At 38.9% G+C, this 22,116-nt stretch overlaps 1 protein-coding gene across 1 annotated transcript in view; it reads left to right on the top strand.

Moving 5' to 3' along the window:
• PARN (poly(A)-specific ribonuclease) overlaps nucleotides 1–21,321 on the top strand; it is a 110,377-nt gene extending 89,056 nt beyond the window's left edge. The window contains exons 22-24 of the mRNA XM_083153335.1: nucleotides 9,134–9,326; nucleotides 17,625–17,803; nucleotides 19,277–21,321. Coding sequence (XP_083009461.1) covers nucleotides 9,134–9,326; nucleotides 17,625–17,803; nucleotides 19,277–19,329 — 425 coding nt within the window. The 3' untranslated portion in view covers nucleotides 19,330–21,321. The remainder of the gene's footprint in view (nucleotides 1–9,133; nucleotides 9,327–17,624; nucleotides 17,804–19,276) is intronic.
• The last annotated feature ends 795 nt before the right edge of the window (nucleotides 21,322–22,116 follow it).

Genomic DNA, 22,116 nt, shown 5'->3' with positions numbered 1-22,116 from the left:
TAAATTGTTCGGATTATTTTTTTTTATGTACACTTGTTCGTGTTCTACTTTCTTGGAGAATGTGATTTTAAACACTCGGAATTAGGCATACAAATATCCTTACAAAAGATAAAAATGGTTGCGATTATATCTAAGGAACGATAAAGGACAGACTAGATAAGCCAGGCATGGCCACACCATGGCCCTCCATCATGTCTTGCCACAGTTTTGCTATTAGGGAACGCTAAAACTATGACCAGGCATGCTGGGATGTGTAGTTTCACAGCAGCTGGAGGGCCATAGTTTGGCCATGCCTGAGATAGGCCAGCTGTGTATCTGCCGCCATTTAATGTTTCTATATTAATAGGTGCTGCTTGTTCGCTTTGTTGTACTTTGTGGCTATGCTTCAGACTTCTGCTCCTATGATAAACAGCTGACTGTATCACATTGCTCAACTTGGGCGATATGTACTAAGCATTGAATAGAGAATGATAAACAGCCAGCTGAACCACTCTTAACTCTCATTTTTCAAACACAGCCCATGACATGGCATAGATACATAGAACATGGCAGGTAGGAGGGGCGTGGTATAACACACCGATAGTCGGGATTCCGACAGTCATTACTCCGACGTCGGAATCCCGACTGCACAGCGGGGGAAGCGCATGTGGCTGCGCTCGCCACCTATTTATTTTTCTCCCTCTATGGGGGTCGTGGACCCCCACGAGGGATTCCGATGTCTGAGTAATGACTGTCAGAATCCCGACTGTGGGGAGCTGTCTGGCACCCAGTAGGAGCTGATTGGCTGGTGGTTTATCACTCTCCATTTTATCACTTCATGCTTAGTACATCTGGCCCTTAGCCTTTTATCCGAAGTATAGTTTCTGTGAAAATATTTTCTTACGATAAATCTCCAGCAACTACGTCCTCTAAGTCTCTGGTATATTTCTACATGGATATAAATCTCAGTACTGCAACACAAGGGTTAATTAAGTAATGAAAGGTTATCTTTTGAGACTGTATTCTCCTGACCATGAAACAATCCCACTTCCTTTATGAGTAATGATTCAGCATTTCTGTGGATCACATGGCTTCTCAGACCATTGGCATTCTACAGAAACGGCAGCAAAATAATTATCCCTGCTTTACTGCACCCAAACCAGTGTATTACGTTATATGCATTTAACTGCCGAGTGCAAAAATGATTTTCTGTCCAGACATGAGAACTTCAAACACCGTTTGGCAACAATGGATTTTAATTGCTTTTTCTCTTTGCATTAGTTTTTGATATGTCTTAATGATGCCTATTTTCCCTTAATTAGAGGGCCTATTAAATTATGAGATTACCCTTGTAGTCTCCATATTTTTTTTTTTTATCCCACATTCTAAGGGTTATTCAGACATGGTGTATAGAGCCCAAAATCTGAGAATTGTCGTAATTTCTATATTTATGGACCTAACTGTATATCCGGCAACTGTAGGCCAGCAAGTTTAGAGGTTATGTCCACCGTCTGGGAATTCCATTGTCCGGAATAATCTATTTGTTGCCTTAAGCTAGAACCAAGGGTAAGATATTATCGGTCTATTTGCTAAATGTGATCTGTGTATTGGATACATTTTTATCCACACAACAGATGTGTTGTATAAGGCCAAAGAATATAAACAGCTTGTGTCGGAATGATACTCTGGCGGTGGGGGTCTCCTCTTTTTTTTTTAACATCTGTTCTGGAAGATCCTTATCCCCTCCAATAACTTTCCAATTATAATATGTAAATATCTGCTATTCAGCTACAGTAGCTTGGCTCCTCTAATGGCCCATACACACTGCCCGGTTTTGAGCTGAAAGAAGCTCGGCTTTGCCGATTGAACGGCATTCAGCTCAGAAGCGGCCCAGTGTATAAGCAGTTGAGCAACTGGGTGGATGGCTTTCCATTGTGTCCTGCAATGAAAAGCTGTCCACCCCCGGGAAAATCGCTTAGACAGGAGAAAATCGCTCAGTGTGTATGCACTGAGTGACTTCCAGCCCAGCGATTTGCCCAGTGTGTATGCACCTTAATTCAAGTTTATGGAAAGATGGCAAGTGTTTTGTCTGCAATTTGGAACCACAAGACAAAATTACAGTATTTTAAGACATTTGAAAATGTCCCTACAGTGCTTTGTGTTGAATTATTTAGAATAAAGTGGGGACTGGAGCAGATATTTTAAGTATTACTTGATAAGTGGTTGTTCTTTCTGTATTACACTTACATCCCATGCACCGATCATGCAGTGCATTAATTGAGTAAAGTGTTTTGAGAAAGAATAACTCCTATGATAAGGGTGGTCATCCACTCTAATGGGTGGTGTCCCAGACCAAAACTGCTCTGCCGAGTTTCCAATAACTTATCAGGACCGGTTTAATCCTTGAAGTACGCATATTGCCTTCAACCAAGCAGTCCATTCTGGCAGCTGAAGTTTTTCTTGTGAGCGAGCAGTCTACTTATTATTTAGATACCAGTATTTCATGTATATGTAAAGCCTCATATTAAGCACTGTAAACAGTGATAGCACCAGTTCCTAGCAAAGTGGTGATGCACGTTGCATATCTGCTGGTTCCACTTTAAAATGTAAAAATAGACCAGCAGCACTGCAGTGTGAATTAGCTGCATAGGTTTACATTGCATGGTGTAAACCGGAGGATTTTCTGTATGACACTTGCATGGGTTGGCAGTAACTGATACCTAGGAGTCAGGGGTATGTATGGCATTGTCAAATGACGGATACAGTTATACATAGAATTACAGTCCACCCTCCATTGATGAGCATTTGTGTCCCTAGCACCAGACTTATTCAACTGTTTCCACTGGCTTATTAATATTCCCTTTACAGTGCTGACCCATATTGCATAAATCCTTTGTCCCTTAACCTTCAGGAAAATCTGTTGCAGAACACTTGCCACAGATTAGCCATGTTAAATGTAATTAGCGTTCAAACGGCTTTGTTCTTCTGCATAGGCTAATTCATATAAACGGTTTCTGCTGTTGCAGTGCAGGGAACAGGACTTTTATCGGAATAATACATTTTACCTTTATTACAAGCACCACGTATAGTGAACAATGTCCAGTAAAGTTACACTACAGAGGTGATTTCAGAGGGTAAAGCAACAGATATACATGGGATAAACATGTACGCACCTCTAAACAAATATATCACTGCAAATCTACATACACTTCAGTGGGAAAGTGGATGCATCAAGTACATTAGTGTGCTATGTGTATATCATTTTATGCAAGTCTTAACCCTTTGAGTGCCAGCATCAGCATCCGCTACAAATGCCAGCATTGCTCACATTTGTTCTATAAATTCAAATATAACAATGTTGAATGAAAAGATAATATTTCCTTTAAAAGATAAACAGTATGGGTCATTATGATGAATGAAAGTTTGCGTGGCAATTTTTACAACTATTTTGGGAAATTCCCTGGTCACTCAAAGGGTTAACCTTGGCTGTTGTGGTGAGAACACACGTACTGTTCACTAGCATGTAAAGTTTCAATAATTGCATCTTTAAAGCTGTGAGGGTTAGTTTGTGTGTAAAAGCTGCCCATAAAGTGACTTTGTCCTATCCTTTATGAATTTACAAAGCGCTACTGTGATGGTGTCCTTCAGCATTCTAGGTAGTCTTGGGTCCATACATTAATATTAATGAAGAAGGGGGTATTTGTCCATCTGGAGGAAGTTATCCTTGCTAATGAATAGGGAGGGACTGAGGGAGCAGGGCTACCACTCCTAAACTCCTAGGAACAGATGAGTCACTATGCTGGGCGCACAGGTGTGATAATACAAGTACAGTATCTGTAACTGACAAGCGTTTGGCACCGTTCCCTTCTCCCTCCGGCCATCACTTGGCCAAGACCCAAGGTGGATTATTTTATTTTCATCAAAGGCCGCACATAATAAGTTCTTCAGTTAAATCACACTGTTGCTATGTAGCATTGTGGTAATTAATGCCTAAAAGATTATGCGTTGCATTTAGAAAGGCAAACTCAAGATTAACAGCCCTCTAAATCTGGCACCATTTTGACAACATAATAATAATAATTCCTTGGCTATTTGTGGTTTAACTATCCATGTTACTCTGCTTAATTTCAGGAGACATTGTAAAGCGTATAAGGGAGCATTATAGGTGTTCTCTATAAAAAATGTAATTTAATAAATGAAAAAAAAAAAATAGCGAACTGCTCCTCACCTCTATTAGGTGAAATACCTGGCAGTGAATTTCAAGAGATACTGCAACCAACAACTCAAATGTGATTGATTTGTTATTGGGTAAATGTGTCTTGATTTAATATTGTGTTCTCTCCTTAATATAAATCGCCGATATTTCCGTTGCTCTGACAAAGAACGAAAATCCAAAAAGTGTTGATTACCTAAAGGCTAAAATAGGGCAGACTAGTAGGACCAAGTGGTTCTTATATGCCATTAAATTCTATGTTTCTAGTTGTATACCACATAGAGTGTAGAAAAGTGCTGTCCACATTTTCAGAATTGACCACTGCGGGCATAGTTCCATTAGAGTTTATGGAGGGAAAATAAATGTGTAACTTTGTTATACTGTTTGAACATTCTGACCCAGTGGAGCAATCTATTATCCCTTCCACATGCGCGCACACAGACAGTATAGGGTTAATTTGTTGGGAGCCAGGTAACCTACCAGTATATTTTTGGATTGTGGGAGGAAACTGGAGTACCCGGAGGAAACTTAAGCAGGTACGGGGAGAATATACAAACTCCTCAGTTAGGGCCGTTGAACACATGACCTCATTGCTGTGAGGCAGTAAAGCTAACAATTACACTGTCCGTGCTGCAAATACTAAAATAGTATGGTCTTTTATATGAATGTAAATGTGAACTGGTCTGAAAGGTTTTGTTTGATGGTGGAGAAAGACTGAATCAGTTATCTGAGTCATTTCCAGAAATCAGTAGTTGATCAATGCCAGTGTATGTGTTTTGAGTCTGTATCCCATGTGTAATATTGCAGGGCCTTGGTGGGGTTAACAAATGCTGAGATTTTATGCAAATTGATGCATTGCATATAAGTACTTTCTGTGAATTAGCAGCTATTTTATTCTGGTGAAAACAAGATTCTTCTGAAACCTGTTAAGTCTTGCAGGTCTGTGTTAACTGGTTTTAGAGGAGTGGAAATTAACTCTCAATCTGCTGTATTTTTGTTCTTCTTTTGCTTCAGAGCTGGCAAATCTGATGGTTTACTAAAGTAATTCATGTAATTTAAGGGTTTTGGTAGTATTCTTGGGTTTTTTGCTGCAGACCGAATTAGCCAGAAATATGACTACCTTACTTGAATCTTATATATTTCCTAGGTTTTGTGAGCACTAAGCCATCATACTGCTATATATTACTGACAGTATAATGTTTTAATTTCACTTTAAAAGTCTTAATTTTTCTAAAGTCTGAATGATCTTTAGGAAAGACATTACATTGTGATGGTTGTAACCAAAAATAAGACTCTGTAGTCTTGCATAAGTACAATGGGTATGTAGTTTGTTATTGTTTTTTTGTGGGGTTATCTAAACTTTTGCTGTGGCTTCTTGTAGTTTTTATTGAACTAAAATAAATGATTTAAGAAAATATATTGCACTTGGCCTAATTTTCACTGAAAGAGCTCATTCCAACCCTTAACCTCTGTTCCTTTTTATTAAAATTAAAGTTTTTCTTTTTTTTTTTTTTTTTTTTTGATCTTCCTGCTAGATCATTTTTCATCTAGCGGTTCTATAGATCAGGTCAATTATGACTAATGGGCCTAATTAAGCACTGATCGCTAACTAGATAATTCACAATCCATTAAATTATCGAAAAACTGACCACGCAGCCACAATTGGTGAATAAATATCCATACACACAAGTCGCAGATTGCCAGGAAGCCAGCATTTAGGGGCAGAAACATGGCGTTTTCTATTGTTTGTGAAATTGCATGTGTGCTCAGGCATTTTTTTGGGGTGAGTCTCCATGACCACTTCCAACATGTTTCTTTAGCAAATTAGTGGAAGCCCTAGCCTTAGATGGGGGGAAAAAAACTGTTCGATGAATTGCTGTATTTGATGCATTCACAACTATGCAAGGGGCGGTTATTTTTTCTGTCTGGGAGGCGTATATTTGATCACAGGCAACTTTTTTCCCTAACCAGCGATCCATGCTGAATGAGGCCACAGTATTTATTACCAGTTATTTATGTGGTGCACACATTCCCCAGCTCTCTACAGAGAATATTTGAACGTTCACATCAGTCCCTGCCCCAGCATAACCACCCCCCCCCCCCCAAAGTGTGGTTTTAAAAAATTACAGTTCCTTTTTGAACTAATTGAACATTGTGTTACAATGATCTTCTGCTCTATGCTACCTCGAGCTTGTGTGGGTGATTTTGTACATTTTGATTTGTTATGGTAGTAAGGGCTGATATTTTCTTTTATGATCCGCTTTACTATGCCTGCCATTCCAAAAGGACACCATCCGTACTGTTGGCCTAGCTTCTCTGCTAGTTGCACAACGCAGAGACCACGCAGGCCTCTGCACATGCTCGCACTAATCCCATAAATCTCGGGAGTCAAATCCTGCCTTTTTTTTAGACTAATCCCAGGATCCTGTGATTGTTTTCCTTAGCCTTATTGAAGTTTCACCGCTGCCTGGTTGTACTGGCAAGGTTCTGTTTTCGGGTGTAGTAGATTTTATGGAAGACCCGTTATTTAAAAAAGTTTTTAAAAGGACGATTCCACATTTAAAAAGCAACAAGTCCAGGGACAATACGCCTTTCTCTCTCCAAGCGCTCCTTTTTTTTTTTTTTATATTCCAGACAGTTTAAGTTGGAAACTGCAGAGGACACTAGTTGACAGCCAATTCATTTTGCTGATTCATCCGTTCTCCAGATGGCTTCAAGCCAGAGCTTGGATTGCAGATTAAAGTCTGAAAGCTGCAAAGCTGCTGGGACCTGAAGGAATGTTGGTAAATTGTTGCTGTATGAAGGCAGGCAATAAAAAGAACTCTCTTCTAAGTAGTATTCTGCTTTAGCTAAGGCACAGCTACCATCTAGTTTCTCATTTTAAAATGTATTTGTTTATGCAAACATAATTACAGGTATCTATATATACTTAATATTATTCATCCTCTATTTGCGTTTTGACTTTCTATAGCAGAATTGTGCTCTGGTTTCAGAAATAAAATTTGTTCTGCTGGAATTGTATGTGGAGTCAGATCTCGATCTGTATAAAGCGTTTTCTTGACCTCTTCTTGGCTGAAGACTGAAACCATGTGAAGGTGTGACTGGCCATGTTCTTGTGGCACACATGGTAGCCTTACTTGCTGAACGTGGTGTGTATTTTTTAGCTCGCACAACAGGACTTTCTCCCCCTGATCCTAGAGTAAATGCGTTGTCCTAGAAACCAGCACAGGTTAAGGTTCTGTAGAGTAACTGAAAAATAGTATTGAATTAGTGGGGAACTCTTGGGCTGGGCCAGCTTGCTCCACTCCGCTCTTTATTACTGGAGTTTGCCACATTGTTTAAATAATGTGCATTACTAGGATTGAGGGTTTTATCATTTCAAACAAAGTTGTATAAATAGTTGGGTGTAAATATGGATACGCATGAAATCGGCTACAAAAGAACCAATCAGAAAATATCTCCTTTTTTGTACAGGTTAGACACGAAACAAGGGGTCTGCTGTCTATTTAAAATCTTCTCTTGCAATTACATGTCCACACTATATTCATTAAATGTCATCAAGTGAACCTAAATAGTTGCAAGTACACCTTATGTCAGGCATTCCCAACCCTGGTCCTCAAGGCACACTAATACCCCTTTTCCACTAGCAAATTCTACCTGGGTTTTTGTGCGGGGATGCGCACCGACCTGGGTTTTTTGGTAGTGTTAACGGGTCCTTTAAAAAAAAAAAAAACTGGAAGAAAGACCAGGAAATTTTACCCTTGTAGCTTCCAGGGTCAGACACGGGAATGGCACGTGTCTGAGTGCAGTGTAAATGCACATTACCTGGGTTTTTATATCTGGGTAACGCTCAGAGGCGATTTATTGGTTCTTTAGGGGCACCTGATGGGGGAAAAAAAGCTTTTTCTTGTTGACTTTCAAAGGCTTTTACAAAGCTAACCCGGGTTTAGTGGAAATGGCTCTGACGCGGCTATAACACGGGTCTATATGTAGTGGAAAAGGTGTTTAAACCCGTGTGTGACACTGGTAAGATCCATGTTCATCACTGGATTCAGATGGGAAACTGGTATAACTGTGCAAGTTTTAGTGATATCCAGGCTTGAGCACAGGTGACTTTATAAGTACCGGAGTTATTTTGAATTAACCATTTGTGCTGAAGCCTGGATATCAATAAAACATGCGCTGTTGGTGTGCCTTGATGACCATGGTTTGGAATGCCTGCCTTATGTTGTGGGGGATGTAAGCTATGTATTCAGAATAACAGCTCTTCTGTAGCCCACTAAAGTATCAGAGAAGCTTCTGTTGCAGGATCGCTTTGTGCCTTGTCACGCAAATGTACTGTGCAATAGCCCCATATCCTCTATTTTCCATGTACTGCAATGCTACATAGACTTGACAGACCAGTATTTGCTGGTGCAATTGCAATGTAAACCTGTTGGTTTATTTAGAGACTGTAAGGAAAATATTCTGTTAGTGTGTTTATACCAATGAGCAATCTGGAAAGTATGTGATGAATTGATGGTTGCTCATTTAGGAGAAAATGGTTTGACACTCTTTGAGAGTTGGTGAAGAGTTGCCAACAAGCTGTGCTTAGTTGAAGAAGGCCTTCAGTTTAAGTGTTAGTGGGCCAGTGAGTGAAGCTGCCGCCTAGGAAAGATGATCCACTCTGAATCTACTGAATATCTCTTATAAAGAAATTGATAGGATACTCTTTAAGACAATATGTAGGACATTTTGCAATTCAATACGTCTTCAGTATCAAAATGGGACATTCGTTAAACGCCAAACCTTTGGTGTGTGTACATAAACGTTATCTTGGTACCCTGGAGCGGATTTATGTTCTATTTTGGCTAGTGATGATCCCAAATAACATTGTACATGAGATGTTTGTGGGTTTTTTACTTGTTTAAAAATGTTTAAACCTCTACCTCCCCCTTGCAGCGGTTAACACCAGCAAATATGCAGAGAGTTACCGTATCCAGACTTACGCCGAATATGTTGAAAGAAAGCATGAGGAATGCCAAGCCAAAAGAAAATGGCCTGAAGATGGGTGGAAGGATCTGGAGAGGAAGAGGTTAAAAACACAGTACAACTCCTACATTCCACAAACCGCAAGAGACTTTTTTGCAAACAGGTGACTTCCTTTTAAAGAATAAATTGGTACATGCGCTATTTTAAATCTGTTTTCAGTCTAGTTTCTGTTGGCATTACCCTTCCTTGGTTCTTTTTCTGATCTTCCTCTTACTTGCCTTTTTGGTTTTTATCAAAGTGTGCACCCAGAACAGCACAAGGGATCTTCCGGTTTGCAAAAACCTACAATAATTTAATGCATTTGAATCCTGCAACTCCTTTTGTTGGGAATAAGTTACAAGGTCTAGAACAGTGTTTTGCCCATCAGGCAGGCAAAGCTAATTTTGTGACTAAACTAGATCTAGATTAAGAGGGGCTGTGCACGTCTGCGGCGTTGCATTTTGCCATAGTATGTGCCTTTCTGAGCAGACCCGAACCCCCTCACGCATCTGTATTTATCTTTTACTATCTGGATTGCCTTTATTTCAGTCCATGTAACACGTCACCTTGTAATTCAGAAATGGTAAATTGAAAATATATTTTAGAAATTCTAGTTCTATTTTTTCAATTATGGAAATAAATGACTTTCATCTGATCTAGCACTTTTCTCCAGAAGGAGTTAGGGGTGGTGCATCAAGCATTGGGAAGTTGCCCATAGCAACCCACCTGCATTAAGCTTGTGCTTTATATGGTATGGGGCGTATTTAATTACAGGTGAAGAAACCAGTTTCTCTTGATAATCTCAACTTTATATATTTTTTCCTTTTAAACCTATTGGGTCGAAAAAAAATATATTTTCCCACATACGGTTTCAGTGAAACACGTGTGTTCATGAAAAACCACCCTGTGTTTTGTCTGAAACTTAAACTGTTTGCCTGAGACAGGAGTCTCATAACCCAGCACAAGGCTCATCTTATCAGGGATTAATGGGGATCATTAAATAGCCCCCCAAGCGGTTACCCACTATGAATGATCACCGGTAATTGCGTTCCATCCGCGGTCTATAAAATGATCGCTGGAGGCGATCATTTTATTGACGGCTTAAGAACCCATATGTATGGTATGTTTATGCACTTTCACCTATGTACAGTTAGGATGCAATATTTATACAGCCAGTGAAATAAATGTTAGCAGTTCATTTAGAAATTTTGAAGCGGGTGGTGGTCATCATATAGTATGTTCGTATAGACAGCGGTTAGATTTGTTCTATAATTTTCTACTAAATATGAGTTTCCCTTTTTAAAGGGAAATGCACAGTGTGTGTGGTTTTGAGATAACTGGTCGGTAAAACTCCTACACAGAACATCTCAATTCTCTACTTTCCTGAAGCTTGTATTGCCAGCATAACTTCCATCACATCAGCCTCTCCAATAACTAATGCTGACTTTGTCTGGGTTCCCAAAAAGGTATAGTGCTATGGGCTGCGAACCCTGGTGTTGTCTATTGCTCTGTGTAATGCTGGCCATAAACTGCACGATTTATACAGACGGTCCAGTAATCTCTGTGCCCCTATATACTGCAGAGTGTATGGACAATACTAGCTGTACTTTACAGCATCTATTCAGATCAGCCATTTTCATACTGTGGATAGTTAATAATTAAGAACAGTAGTTTCATAGGCTGATCTGAACAACAGTTTAGTGCAGTGATGGCTAACCTTGACACTCCAGCTGTTTAACTACACATCCCAGCATGCCCCAATCAGTTTTAGCATGGCCAAATAGTAAAACTGTAGCAGAGTATGCTGGGATGTGTAGTTCAACAACAGCTGGAGTGTCATTGTTAGCCATCACTGGTTTATTGTTTGACCAGCTTCAGATAATAACTGTATTGGATACTGTAGATTGAGTATTGCATTAAACAGCAACCAAGAATATATATTTTGCCCATTTTACAGTAATGCCTGGTACACACCAGGACGACTAGGGCCTGATCCCATCAATCTTGATCCAATTCCGACCAATTGGATGTAGATTGTGTGGTGATTGGGCCCTTTTCTGTCCTGGTGTGGACCGATACCGATCCGATGCGCCGGTCGGTCGTTATTCAGATCCTACCTGCAGCAGGTAGGATCTGAAGAACGACCATACAGCCGGGTGCGGGTCGCCATCGGATCGGACCCGCTCGCGGTGCATCGTGAGCGGGTCGTCGTGGTGTGTACCCCACATAAATTGAAAGGCTGAGACGATCTAACTAAGGCCTGGTACACACCAGAATGATCCTGATTGTTAGTAGATCGTTAGCAGATTGTGTGATGGTCGTACGATTTGTTGGAGCACACTATCTGCTAACGATCTGCATCCAATCTGATCCCAATCCGATCTGAGTCTGTATCCAGTTGAATGGATCTTTTACAGATCCTACCTGCAGCAGGTAGGATCTGTAAAACGACCAAACGACGGCGGGGACGCGCATCAGATTGGAATCGGATCGGAATTGGATCTAAACATGCAAAAACATGCCCAATCTACATACAATCTGCATCCAATCGGTCGGAATTGGATCCAAATTGATGGAATTGAGCCCTAATCGTTCTGGTGTGTACCCCCCCCCCCCAAGGAACAAGAAATATCATGAGAATTGGTGCAGTAACAGGGTGGCAGTACACCCTGTGCTGTCATGGCTAGGAGCCGGTGCAGGGAAATAACGCTATCTGGTAAATCCTAAGGACACATTAGGCAGCTCCTCAGCCTGCAGGTGGTCTACCCAGAGATTCTGCAGTGCAGGGTGCCAATCCATGCATCCTGCACGCCATCACCTGGACATCCCTAGTAACAAGACTTTTTATTATTATTATTATTATTATTATTACATTTTATATCCAGGCTAACCCCAGACAGGACAGTGTCTGTACAAAGCAAGGTCATCCTAGGCCTTTTTCGGAATCTCCTCTCAATGAGACCCCCCATCCCTCCATGCTTATTGAAACATCACAGGATTTTTTTCCTGCAACATAGTTTTGTTAAACCATCCCCAAATTGTAAATAAAGTATCAGTGCAGCGATTAAACTGATAAAAGGCAATATTAATAATTCTGCAGGACAAGCCAAGTGTCTTTGACATTCAGAGAAACCATTAATCACATTGCTTCCTTGTTAAGCAATCCTATGAAGTGCTTACAGGCCATACTGGGAATAGCCATACCATGTAGAACATTATCTTTAAATGAAACATCTGGCTCACAGATGTACTAGTATAAGAATCAGTTTTTTATATTAAGTGGATAACGAAGTGAAAAGTACAATACTGAATTTTAAGTCTTGACTTTGTAGTGTTATGAAACTGGACTTTTTTCCAGTGTAATAGCTGGGACTGTCCAATTTCAGCATTCAGTGATTATAGTTTATCCCACAATGTAGCTCAGAAGTTACACTGCCAGTACAAAATGTTGCAGACTGGGGGTACTTGAAAATATTATTACAGGTAGTAATGACAAAAGAAGAGGACGTCTCCTGATGGCGTGGAGTCTAACAGCATTGTGCCATTAGCATCTCCTCGTGTTTTTGCCCAAACAGCAAAACACTGGGAGCTTCCCGCGCTGCCCTCAGACATCAGAGCATGTGCCCCACACTGGCACAGGTGGAGAATGCAACGGCATTTATCCCATAGACATTGGCTTGAACCCCAGAGAGAACAGATTCCTGACCGCACCCTACTCCTCCGCTACTCCTTAATATAAGGATACATAAAATGCTCGTTTTTACTGCACTCAAGTACTTTGGATATTTGAAATTTAAGAGGAGGGATACTCCTAAAGGAAAAGTATAATCACGGGTATGGGCGAGAAAAAATGGTTCTATTTTGGAACAATTTTAAGCTGCTTCAGGGGCCATTCTCAGAACAGGCAGAGCTTTATATTAAAATGAGCTTGTCTTCATTTTTAATTTGCTTTTTGAACAGATGGACCAAAGGCACAACCTGGGTTGCCCTGAGAAAAAGTGGCTATCCTTTGTGTTGTTTTTTTTGTGTTTTTTTTTATTTATTTTTTCTCCTTCTCAATTCATTAATTGTGAGTCGATTTCCGTCAGCAGCTATGCAATTGTTTATGCTGATAGACATGCTAACCTAATTACTGATTGACACCTGAGGTGGGAGAAGAAATGTGTGGTATGAGTAATGTATGGGCATCCAATTAACACTTTTCATATCACGTCTAGTACTAAACCCGGTACTTCTGGTGTGATCTGCATGCAAAACAGTGGGCATTCAAGCATTTGCATGCCATGTGTAAAGTGGCAGGCAATATGCAATCATGGGCACCCATTAAACAATTGAATTGCCCCACATTATGTACTTAAATGTAGAAATGTTTTTTTGTTTTTGTTTTTTTGTTTTTGTTTTTTTACCGGTCACAAACATTGTTATAGTTTTAGGAAAGTCTGTTTTTGAGTAGGATAGTAATATTTGGCAAGGAAGTATGTTTGATTCCTAAAAGGAACAGAGGGCTGCGCTAATAGATAAAATTACCTCTATTACACCATGAGTAAGTGCACATGCTCAAAACAATGGAGACTCTTTTAATTTAAATGCAATAATTTACTATTTATTTTATATAAATGTAAATAAATAACAATAAAAATATATAGGCGGCCACCTATAGCAAATAGTGCACTAATACATTATATCAGCATACATATTCAAAATTGTAATAAATGAATAAAATACAATACTTTGAAGAATGATATAAGCCACAAGACTTCCAACTGGGTATATATAGGGATTTCCACACTGTATATATCCTTAGGAATAAAGAAAGCCGACTTTTGCCCACTACAATACCAGATGTCGATAGCCACAAATAGAAGATCTTTAAAATAATTAATATCTTGTAAAAACCGTTATGATAACAAACCGGTGACTAAAGTTATTGTTACACTATATTCGTTACCTTTATAATACATATACCGTTACCCTTAGCAACAAGGTTACCATAGTGATGTAAGCAGATACCTAACTCAGAGTTCTAAAGGCTCTCCTATTCACAGACACTTTGGAGGGCTGTAAACCACATTAGCATATGAATAGATGCTCTTGAATCCATTGTACAGTGTGCCCCACAAGTTGACTGTTCACTGGCTTGATAAGAAATAAACCTATATACATTACTATATGCTTATCCAGAAATAAATCTGTACTGCATGTCTAATGCGGCCCCACATGTGACTATGCGTGTGAATCACTCGCTAATACGACTAAAGAAATGATGCACATAGACACACGGTTATATTTAAGATCACAGATAGTATATTATATGGGAAAATGGTCCAAAAAGAGTAACAGATATTTACATGGTACTTACACAATACTGTTTAGACTATACACAGGTTACAACAACTATAGCAACTATACATGTAAATGAACGCAGGCCCGACCATCCTAACACCAGCATACACACATGGATACAATTACCGCCACAGAGACAGGGGAAAAGAGTCCTCCTTGGATCACATCTTCTTGGTGTGTCTGGGAGATCAGAGAGAGCCTGAGAAACAGTATAGTTTTGGGGGCAGGTAAGGGGGCGGGGAAGTCAATCTTGGTTGGCATTGGCTAAAACAAAGAGACTGGGCCTCTCTTTATTGGCCCTCCTGTCCACAGGGGTATCTTCCTGTTCTCATGATGCATTTCCTTTAGATACTCCCTTTGTTTCTGGCCATTTGGCAAGAACCTGTTTTGAATTGGCCATTTGGCAAGAACCTGTTTTGAATTGATTTGTCCTTGGTGTCCCACATAATGATTCACTAGATTACACAGTCAAAATATATCTAAGGTCATGTATTGTGATCACATTACAATCACCATACTGACCTTGCGTCTGTGGCGGCAATTACAACATTTCTACATCTAAAGTATGGACGATCATATTCCAATACTTTGGGGAATACACAAATGTACATACAAAAAGGAATATCACTATGATTTAGCCATTAATGCATTACGTCCGTCCTTGTCCGTGAATTTATGCTAATAAGACGCGACTGCGCCTGAGTATTGCGTAAAGGCCGACCGTAATACGCCAATGGCGTTTGAGATGCAAATACGTTTTCCACAATCTCACCAGAGTATAGTCATTTGCTGGGTGTGTATAATAATTGCGTGCATTTAGCACATAGATCTCACCCGTGTTGGTCCGATGGTGATCGTTGGATGGAGTGTCCCGCTGGGAGGGGAACAGCGTGTCTGTGCGATGGAAGCAGCTAACGGGACTCTCACCCTTGATGCTGCTGGCTTGAGACAGATGCTGACGGCTGTGTGCCTCACACTTGCCGTATCTCCTCCCGGCTTTCTCCTGATTGATGCGGCTTGAGCTGCGGCTTGGATGGAAAGGTGATTTATCGCGGATATTGAATAGTATGGATGGTGGAAAAGTTGTCAAAAGGATATCTGCAGTCTCGTGTTGAATGGAGCTTCTAGTGGATAACTGGGTCCAAACTTCTAACGCGTTTCACCCTGCTAGAGGGCTCTTTCAAAGAAGAAAGTATATGTGCAGGAAACACTTATTTCACCAAAAATTTACTGAACACCCAATTTTTTCACATTACCATTAGGAATCCTGATCTTTTTTTTTTTTTTTTGGTCATGCCGAGAGGGGGTTAGATTAACATACTGGTGGTCGGGAAGCTTATTTCCATTGCCAATTAGTGAGTGGGCAATAGGCTTAGGCACTGCGCTAGAGACCCCTAGAGTGTTGTACCCATATTGTGAAGCCTGTATATTGACTGAACATCTTGTGAATTGCCAAGCTGTCAAGCCTTTATGCGGTGTACCTGCTACAAGTAAAGGAAACCACTTCTTTTCATCATCAAGTGTATGTGATCTGTCAGTGAACCAGCACTCGAACTGGTGTACACTGTTGCCTCCACTTTTTAAGTTGTACTTTGGAAGTCTAAGGCCAATGTGGGTTTTTTTATAGAGCGAATAGAATCCAAATATGAAAGATGTCCTTAGAAATAGCATTATTTGAATGCTGCTACTATTTTGCTATTGAATGCACATATTCCAGAAATTGCAGGCATTCATTACTGTTTACAAATGTCTGTTGTTTTTTTTTACATTTATTACCGGTAACTAGCTCTACAATATTAGGTAGGGTGAATGAGCATTACCAGTGAGCTTTCATTTTCAGGGTTTATAAACAGTCAGAATGGCTAAAGTTCTAGCATTCATTCATTCAATGCACTTGGTGTCTTGGTGCATTCAGCCACTGGTTATTTCTTTGCCGCTCATGTTTCTTGGTTGCAAAATTCAAATTCTTCCATTTTTAAAATTTAAAATGTAAAAGTATACATAAAAACATATTGAGACCTGTACCGTGGTGTGGTTGTTGTGGTGGTTTTTGTTAAAATAACCTTCCCCTTACATAAATCAATGCCCTAAACTTTTTTCTGGAAGAGTTTAAATTTATGGTGCTCTTCAAGTTTATTAACTTTGTTGCTAGTCTTTGGACTTTTTTCAATTCTGTGATGTCTTTTTTTTTTTGTGTAGTGTAGGGCCCAGAATTGTACTCCATATCCTAGGTGTGCTCTGACCGATGCTTTTATTAAGAGGCATAATTACATTTGTGTCCTAGTACCCTCTTTGCCTTTTTAGTTGCTACGGGGACACTGAGCACTACACCCCAGTTTGTCTATTTGAACTCCTAGATCCTTTTCCATTTCTGATTTATACAATGCCACCCCATTTAGGTTATAACTAGCACACTGGTTATCTCCCAAGATTCATAACCTTGCATTTATCCACATTGAACCTCATTTTCCCTTTTTTTGCCCACTCCTCTAGTTTAGGGATTCTTGTAAAAAAAAAAAAAAAAAGTTCAGTGAAACCTGGGTGTTCTTGGTCACCACAGCCTTGTTTTTTCACATGAAAACAGGGTTGCTTTCCTGGATTCAGTTTCCCCTGCTTGTGGCCGCAGCAGCAAAATCCTTGATAAGCTGCTGTACATGCGGCTTATCAGAGTTAATTGGATAGCTCTGTATGAGGCAACTATGCAGGTACTTGGATACCACCCTTAGTTGTCAAATGCACAACCTGTTTCACGAAAACTAGTAGTTGAGCAAAAGTGTGGCTCTTTAGCTGATTTCGGTGAATTTAGACTGTGTGCTACTGCCCCAGCTGTTGCAGTTATACAGCAGTTGGGGAGGCACAAGTGATAACACATATCTAAATTTAGCTAAGCACTTCCGAAGCCGAGATGTAAGAGTTTCATGTTTGCTCAATATACACATTGCTGCATACTTAGCTACTTTTCCATAATCTGCTATAACTACACTTCTTGCGCCACACGGTGCCAGAACAACCTATAATTTTGGAAGCTTGTTAAATGCAGAATATCAATTTTCTAATTAATATTTTTGAATCCTTCCAGTTTTGTTCAAAGCTATATTGTGAAAAGAAGTATGAGCCCAATACAAGAGGAAACAATGTCTGACGATGTTGAAGAAGCACAAGGCCAGACCGCAGAAGACTCCTCAACTCCAGGAGCCTCCGATCCAAAAAAGAAAACAAAAAGTCATAAGCGCCAGAAAACAGACCCTGATCCAGCAGGTATTACTTACTTTATTATGTTTTATAAACTAATTTGGATATTTGCTATGAAATACCCTGCCTCATTCTACCACCTGTACAGCTGTGTTGTCTGTAATGTAATTATGTGGATAAATTGTACTAGATGTTAATAGGAGTGATGTCTGAAAATGTGTTTGCTAACCGTCTACATTTTAGATTTATTGCTTGTAATTGTGAGTGTGTAATTTTCAGAATATTAGCAACCTCCCCCCCCCCCCCCCGCTAAATTAGTTCTGTTGCATTATACACAATATAAAACCTGCAAGCGGTTTGCAGAAGGCTCATTCTATATTTTGAGACAGATGTGTCTTCATCATTCCTCAGATGCACCAAACAGCCCTCTCTGCAGCAGGTCCTGTGAGACTCTGCTAGCGACTGGTGTGTTAGCTGCATCACAATGCACCAGCAGACACTGCTCAATAATTCTATATGCAACATATTGTGTGTGAGATGGAGCCACTGAGGGCCAGATGCACTAAGCTTCAAAAGTGATCAAATGGAGAGTGATAAACCACCAACCATTCAGGTCCTGTCTGACATTTTTCAAATGTCAGACATGAGATGACACTCTCCACTTTGTGAATCAATCACACAGCAGCAGTGCAGCTTTTTTCCAATACAGGTTTTCATCTTCTCTATATACAGGCTGTCACACAGGGTCTGGTAGCATTTTATTTTTTATATACCAGAAAACTTGCCTAATCCAAAAGTAAAGTATGATTTAAAAATAAATAAATAATAAATTTAGATCAGGGGTGGCCAAACCAATCCTTCAGATCTACCAACAATGTTTTGCAGGCCACCTGTGGATCTGTAAAATGTGTCGGTTAGGAATGAATGCAGCACATGTTTGAAAATGTTAGTAATGACTACACCTGTGCACCAGTTAGATGGTCTGGAAAACACCCGACAGTTGGTAGATCTCAAGGACCAGTTTGGCCACCCCTAATTTTTGTAGGGTACACAGTCATACCAGAATGATTTGGCCTCAAGACACCCAATTTAGATTTAATCTCGACCGATTGTATGTAAATTAGGCATGTTTCGGCCCATTTCAGATCAGATTCCAATGCGTGGGTCGTTTCACAGATTCTACAGGCAACAGATCATGAGCTGATCATACAATCGTCTAACGATCTGCTCACGACCTGCATCGTTCTGGTGTGTACCAGGCATTAGGCATTGTGAGAGAATAATTACTTTTCCTCACAGGACAAGTATTTTTTTGTATTATTTATTAACAGTTTCTTATATAGCGCAGCAGATTCCGTAGGGCTTTACAAAAAGTATTAGGTACATTTACCTATATCCTCTTTTTACAGAAGTTACATGTTTTATTTTTATTATTGTGTTCAAGAAATACTCAAATACCTTTATTTGTGGCCTATCTGTTACTGGTGTTACACTTAAAATGTTGTTTTGTTCTAAATTCTTGTTTTCTTCTAATTGTAGAAGGCGGTAACAGTGGCTCCTCTCCCCTCTTTGAAGTTCCAGACACTTGGTAGCAGTGGTCACATCAGTGATTGAAGATTTGGAAGCCATATGTTTTATTTTTCATTCTCCATTTGATATGGACATGTCCCTATGCAGATCTTGCTTTACTTTAAATCCTGGTGACTATTTCAATATCACATTCTTTCAGAGAAGCACAACTATGCTGGCATAAAGCAAAAGTGACTGTGCAAGTGTAGTTTATTCTCATAATTCTGGTGTTTTTTTTTTATATTGAACATCTAAATATAAGAGATTAATGTTGTTGATGTAATCTGCCTAAAGGTGGATCAAATTAAATATTAATCCAAAATCTCACCACTGAGATGTATGGAATATAATCTATCAATTTTTTTTGTCTGTTTTCACCGTTTGCTGCAAGAAGAACCATATTCTGGGCTCTTAATATTTAAAACCATTATTCTCACTATAAATCCAAAGTTTATCCTATTTATTTAAAGCAACAAAGAACACTGTTTTTCCTCTTGCTCCAAATGTGGAATTATGTCGGTAAATAGGTCTTTGTTGTATTGTGCAAACTTCTCCCAACATCTGAAAATTATGACTCTTTATTCTGGCAAACATCCTTATTAATATCCTGAATACCCATTCAGATTACCTTTAATCTGTGTGTTGTTGTTTTTTTTTTTTTTTTTCTAATTAGAAACCATAGAGCAGATTTTTTTTTTTTTAATAGTTACTTAAACCTAAAAATGTAAAATGTATTTGACCTGTAATTCCTAGTCCTTTTGTCATAGGATTTGACCTATGTGAAATTGGTGCTTTACATATTACTGTACTATATGAAAGACAAGCATCTTATTAGCAAGGAGGTAGTTAGTATATACATTTAAATTGATAGCAATTGATTTATATCCACTATGACAACCTAGGTCACGTAACTGAGTAACTTCACAAACCCAGTTGTATGAATGACCTACATAGTCACATTTATTTCCTCAGTTAGGTTGTAGATGCTACGTTTTGGCCTTCACTTTAAAGAAAAATAAATCCCTAATGGGACATTTTTATATAGTATTTTTCAAGCTGGGTAATCCAGAACTATATAGTCCATATGCAGTCTAAACCTTATTAATTTCCTGGAAAATATTTTAACTAACTGTTGTTATTTTTGTCTTACACTAGGTATTTGTTTACAGTTAGTGATTTTTCTTGTTTTTTTCTACTTGAAACTGAGTTTTTTTTTGGTCACTGGTTATCACATTGGTTTTACACATGGATCCCCTTTTCCAACTATTAATCTATGTATTTAATAAAATCTCACAATTACTGTTAGTAGGTAGTGCATACCTGTGCCATGTGGTAATCCTCCCTTAAAGTCAACAGTTGTGGCCTCGTCACTTTTTTTTTTTTTTTTGTTGTCTTGTTATCTTGCCTTGTAAAACTTGTTTCACTAAACTGAATTCTGATTTTGTTGTTTATTTTAAGTGTTCTGATTTTTAGAATTCAATCTTTTGGGTCAATTTATTTTTCTGGAGAGCATGTTAGGTACAGGGCTGATGAAGAAAATATCTAACTTTAAACACCTTTTCATTTGTATAATTTTTTTGTAAAATTGTTTATCAATATGTCTAAAAAAATAAAATAAATGAATATATATGTATACAAAAATGAAGTTAAAACTGGCACCAGCCAAAAAGGACTTCAATGGTAGATTTATTTAAAAAAACAAACAAAAAATACCTTTTTGTATCATGGAAATAGTAAAGACTCCTGGTGTATTTCCATAAACTAAAATTAAAGAAAAAACTTTCGTAGTAACAATTCTTTGCTGCCTTTTTTTCGGAATCTGATTCTATACAGATGAATGTCTAGTGATTTATGGATAAAGGGCATGCCTTTGGAGTGCCTGTGATTTTATTAGTAGTTTGTACAGTATTGTTTGGGAAAGGTTTGTTTAAAAAAAAAATGGGAATTAAAAACAAGTCTAAGTAGCATGTGTTGCATTGACCCCATAGGCAAGTGATGAATGCAATTTTTGGTGCGTGTTAACTTTTTTTGAAAAATTGCGCTCCGTGCAACTTATAAGTTTTCCTCATGTGACAATTTCTTTTGAGCGTTCCAAAAAAAAAAAACCAAGGAAAATTAGAATGAGCATACAGAGAGATACAGGGCTAGGCTATACAATTGAAATGGGAGTAAGAATCTTGCACTCTATTTTAAAATATCTTGCCCATTTTGTCATGTCATGGGGCTGCGAGATTAGCATTTGCATGTCACTAGAATAGTGTACAATAATCCCTCAACCCCTATAAAAGAAAATGGAACAATCCATATTACAATCCCTTCCGTTTCCTGTTTTGGAATAATTGTTATTTAAGAAGATGTGGTTAGTCAATCAGGTGTCAAAATCTTGCTGCTGCAGCCACTCCTGTTGATGTAATTTCAGTCCCACACCCACCCCTTTTTATAGAAGAAGGTGTTTGCTGGCAGATCTACCTGAGGCAGACTTAATACTGTACAGACTCTCCTCAAGTTATATTTTAGAATTGACAAAGCAAACATTCAACCCCTCTGAAACAGAAGTTGATTAGGTGCTAATATACCAAAAGTATGGTTTTTTTTTTTCTTTTACAGAAAAATATATAATTTTTGTATATAACTAATCAGCAGCAGTCTTCAATAATTTTACTTGTGTCTGTACAAAAAAAGCTGTGTTTGATCATAGGCCAAGTGTAATACCTGGCCCGGTGCTCACACAGAAAAGATACTTAATTCCCAGAGGGAATAGAAGGCTGCTCTAATAAATTAAAGTTACCTTCTTGCACCATGAATGGATA

This window comes from Crinia signifera, chromosome 7 (genome assembly GCF_055691185.1).
Source record: "Crinia signifera chromosome 7, ASM5569118v1, whole genome shotgun sequence".
In the NCBI taxonomy this organism is placed as follows: domain Eukaryota; kingdom Metazoa; phylum Chordata; class Amphibia; order Anura; family Myobatrachidae; genus Crinia; species Crinia signifera.
The sequence above is the reverse complement of the archived record's forward strand: the minus strand, read 5'-3'. Positions and strand labels throughout refer to the sequence as shown.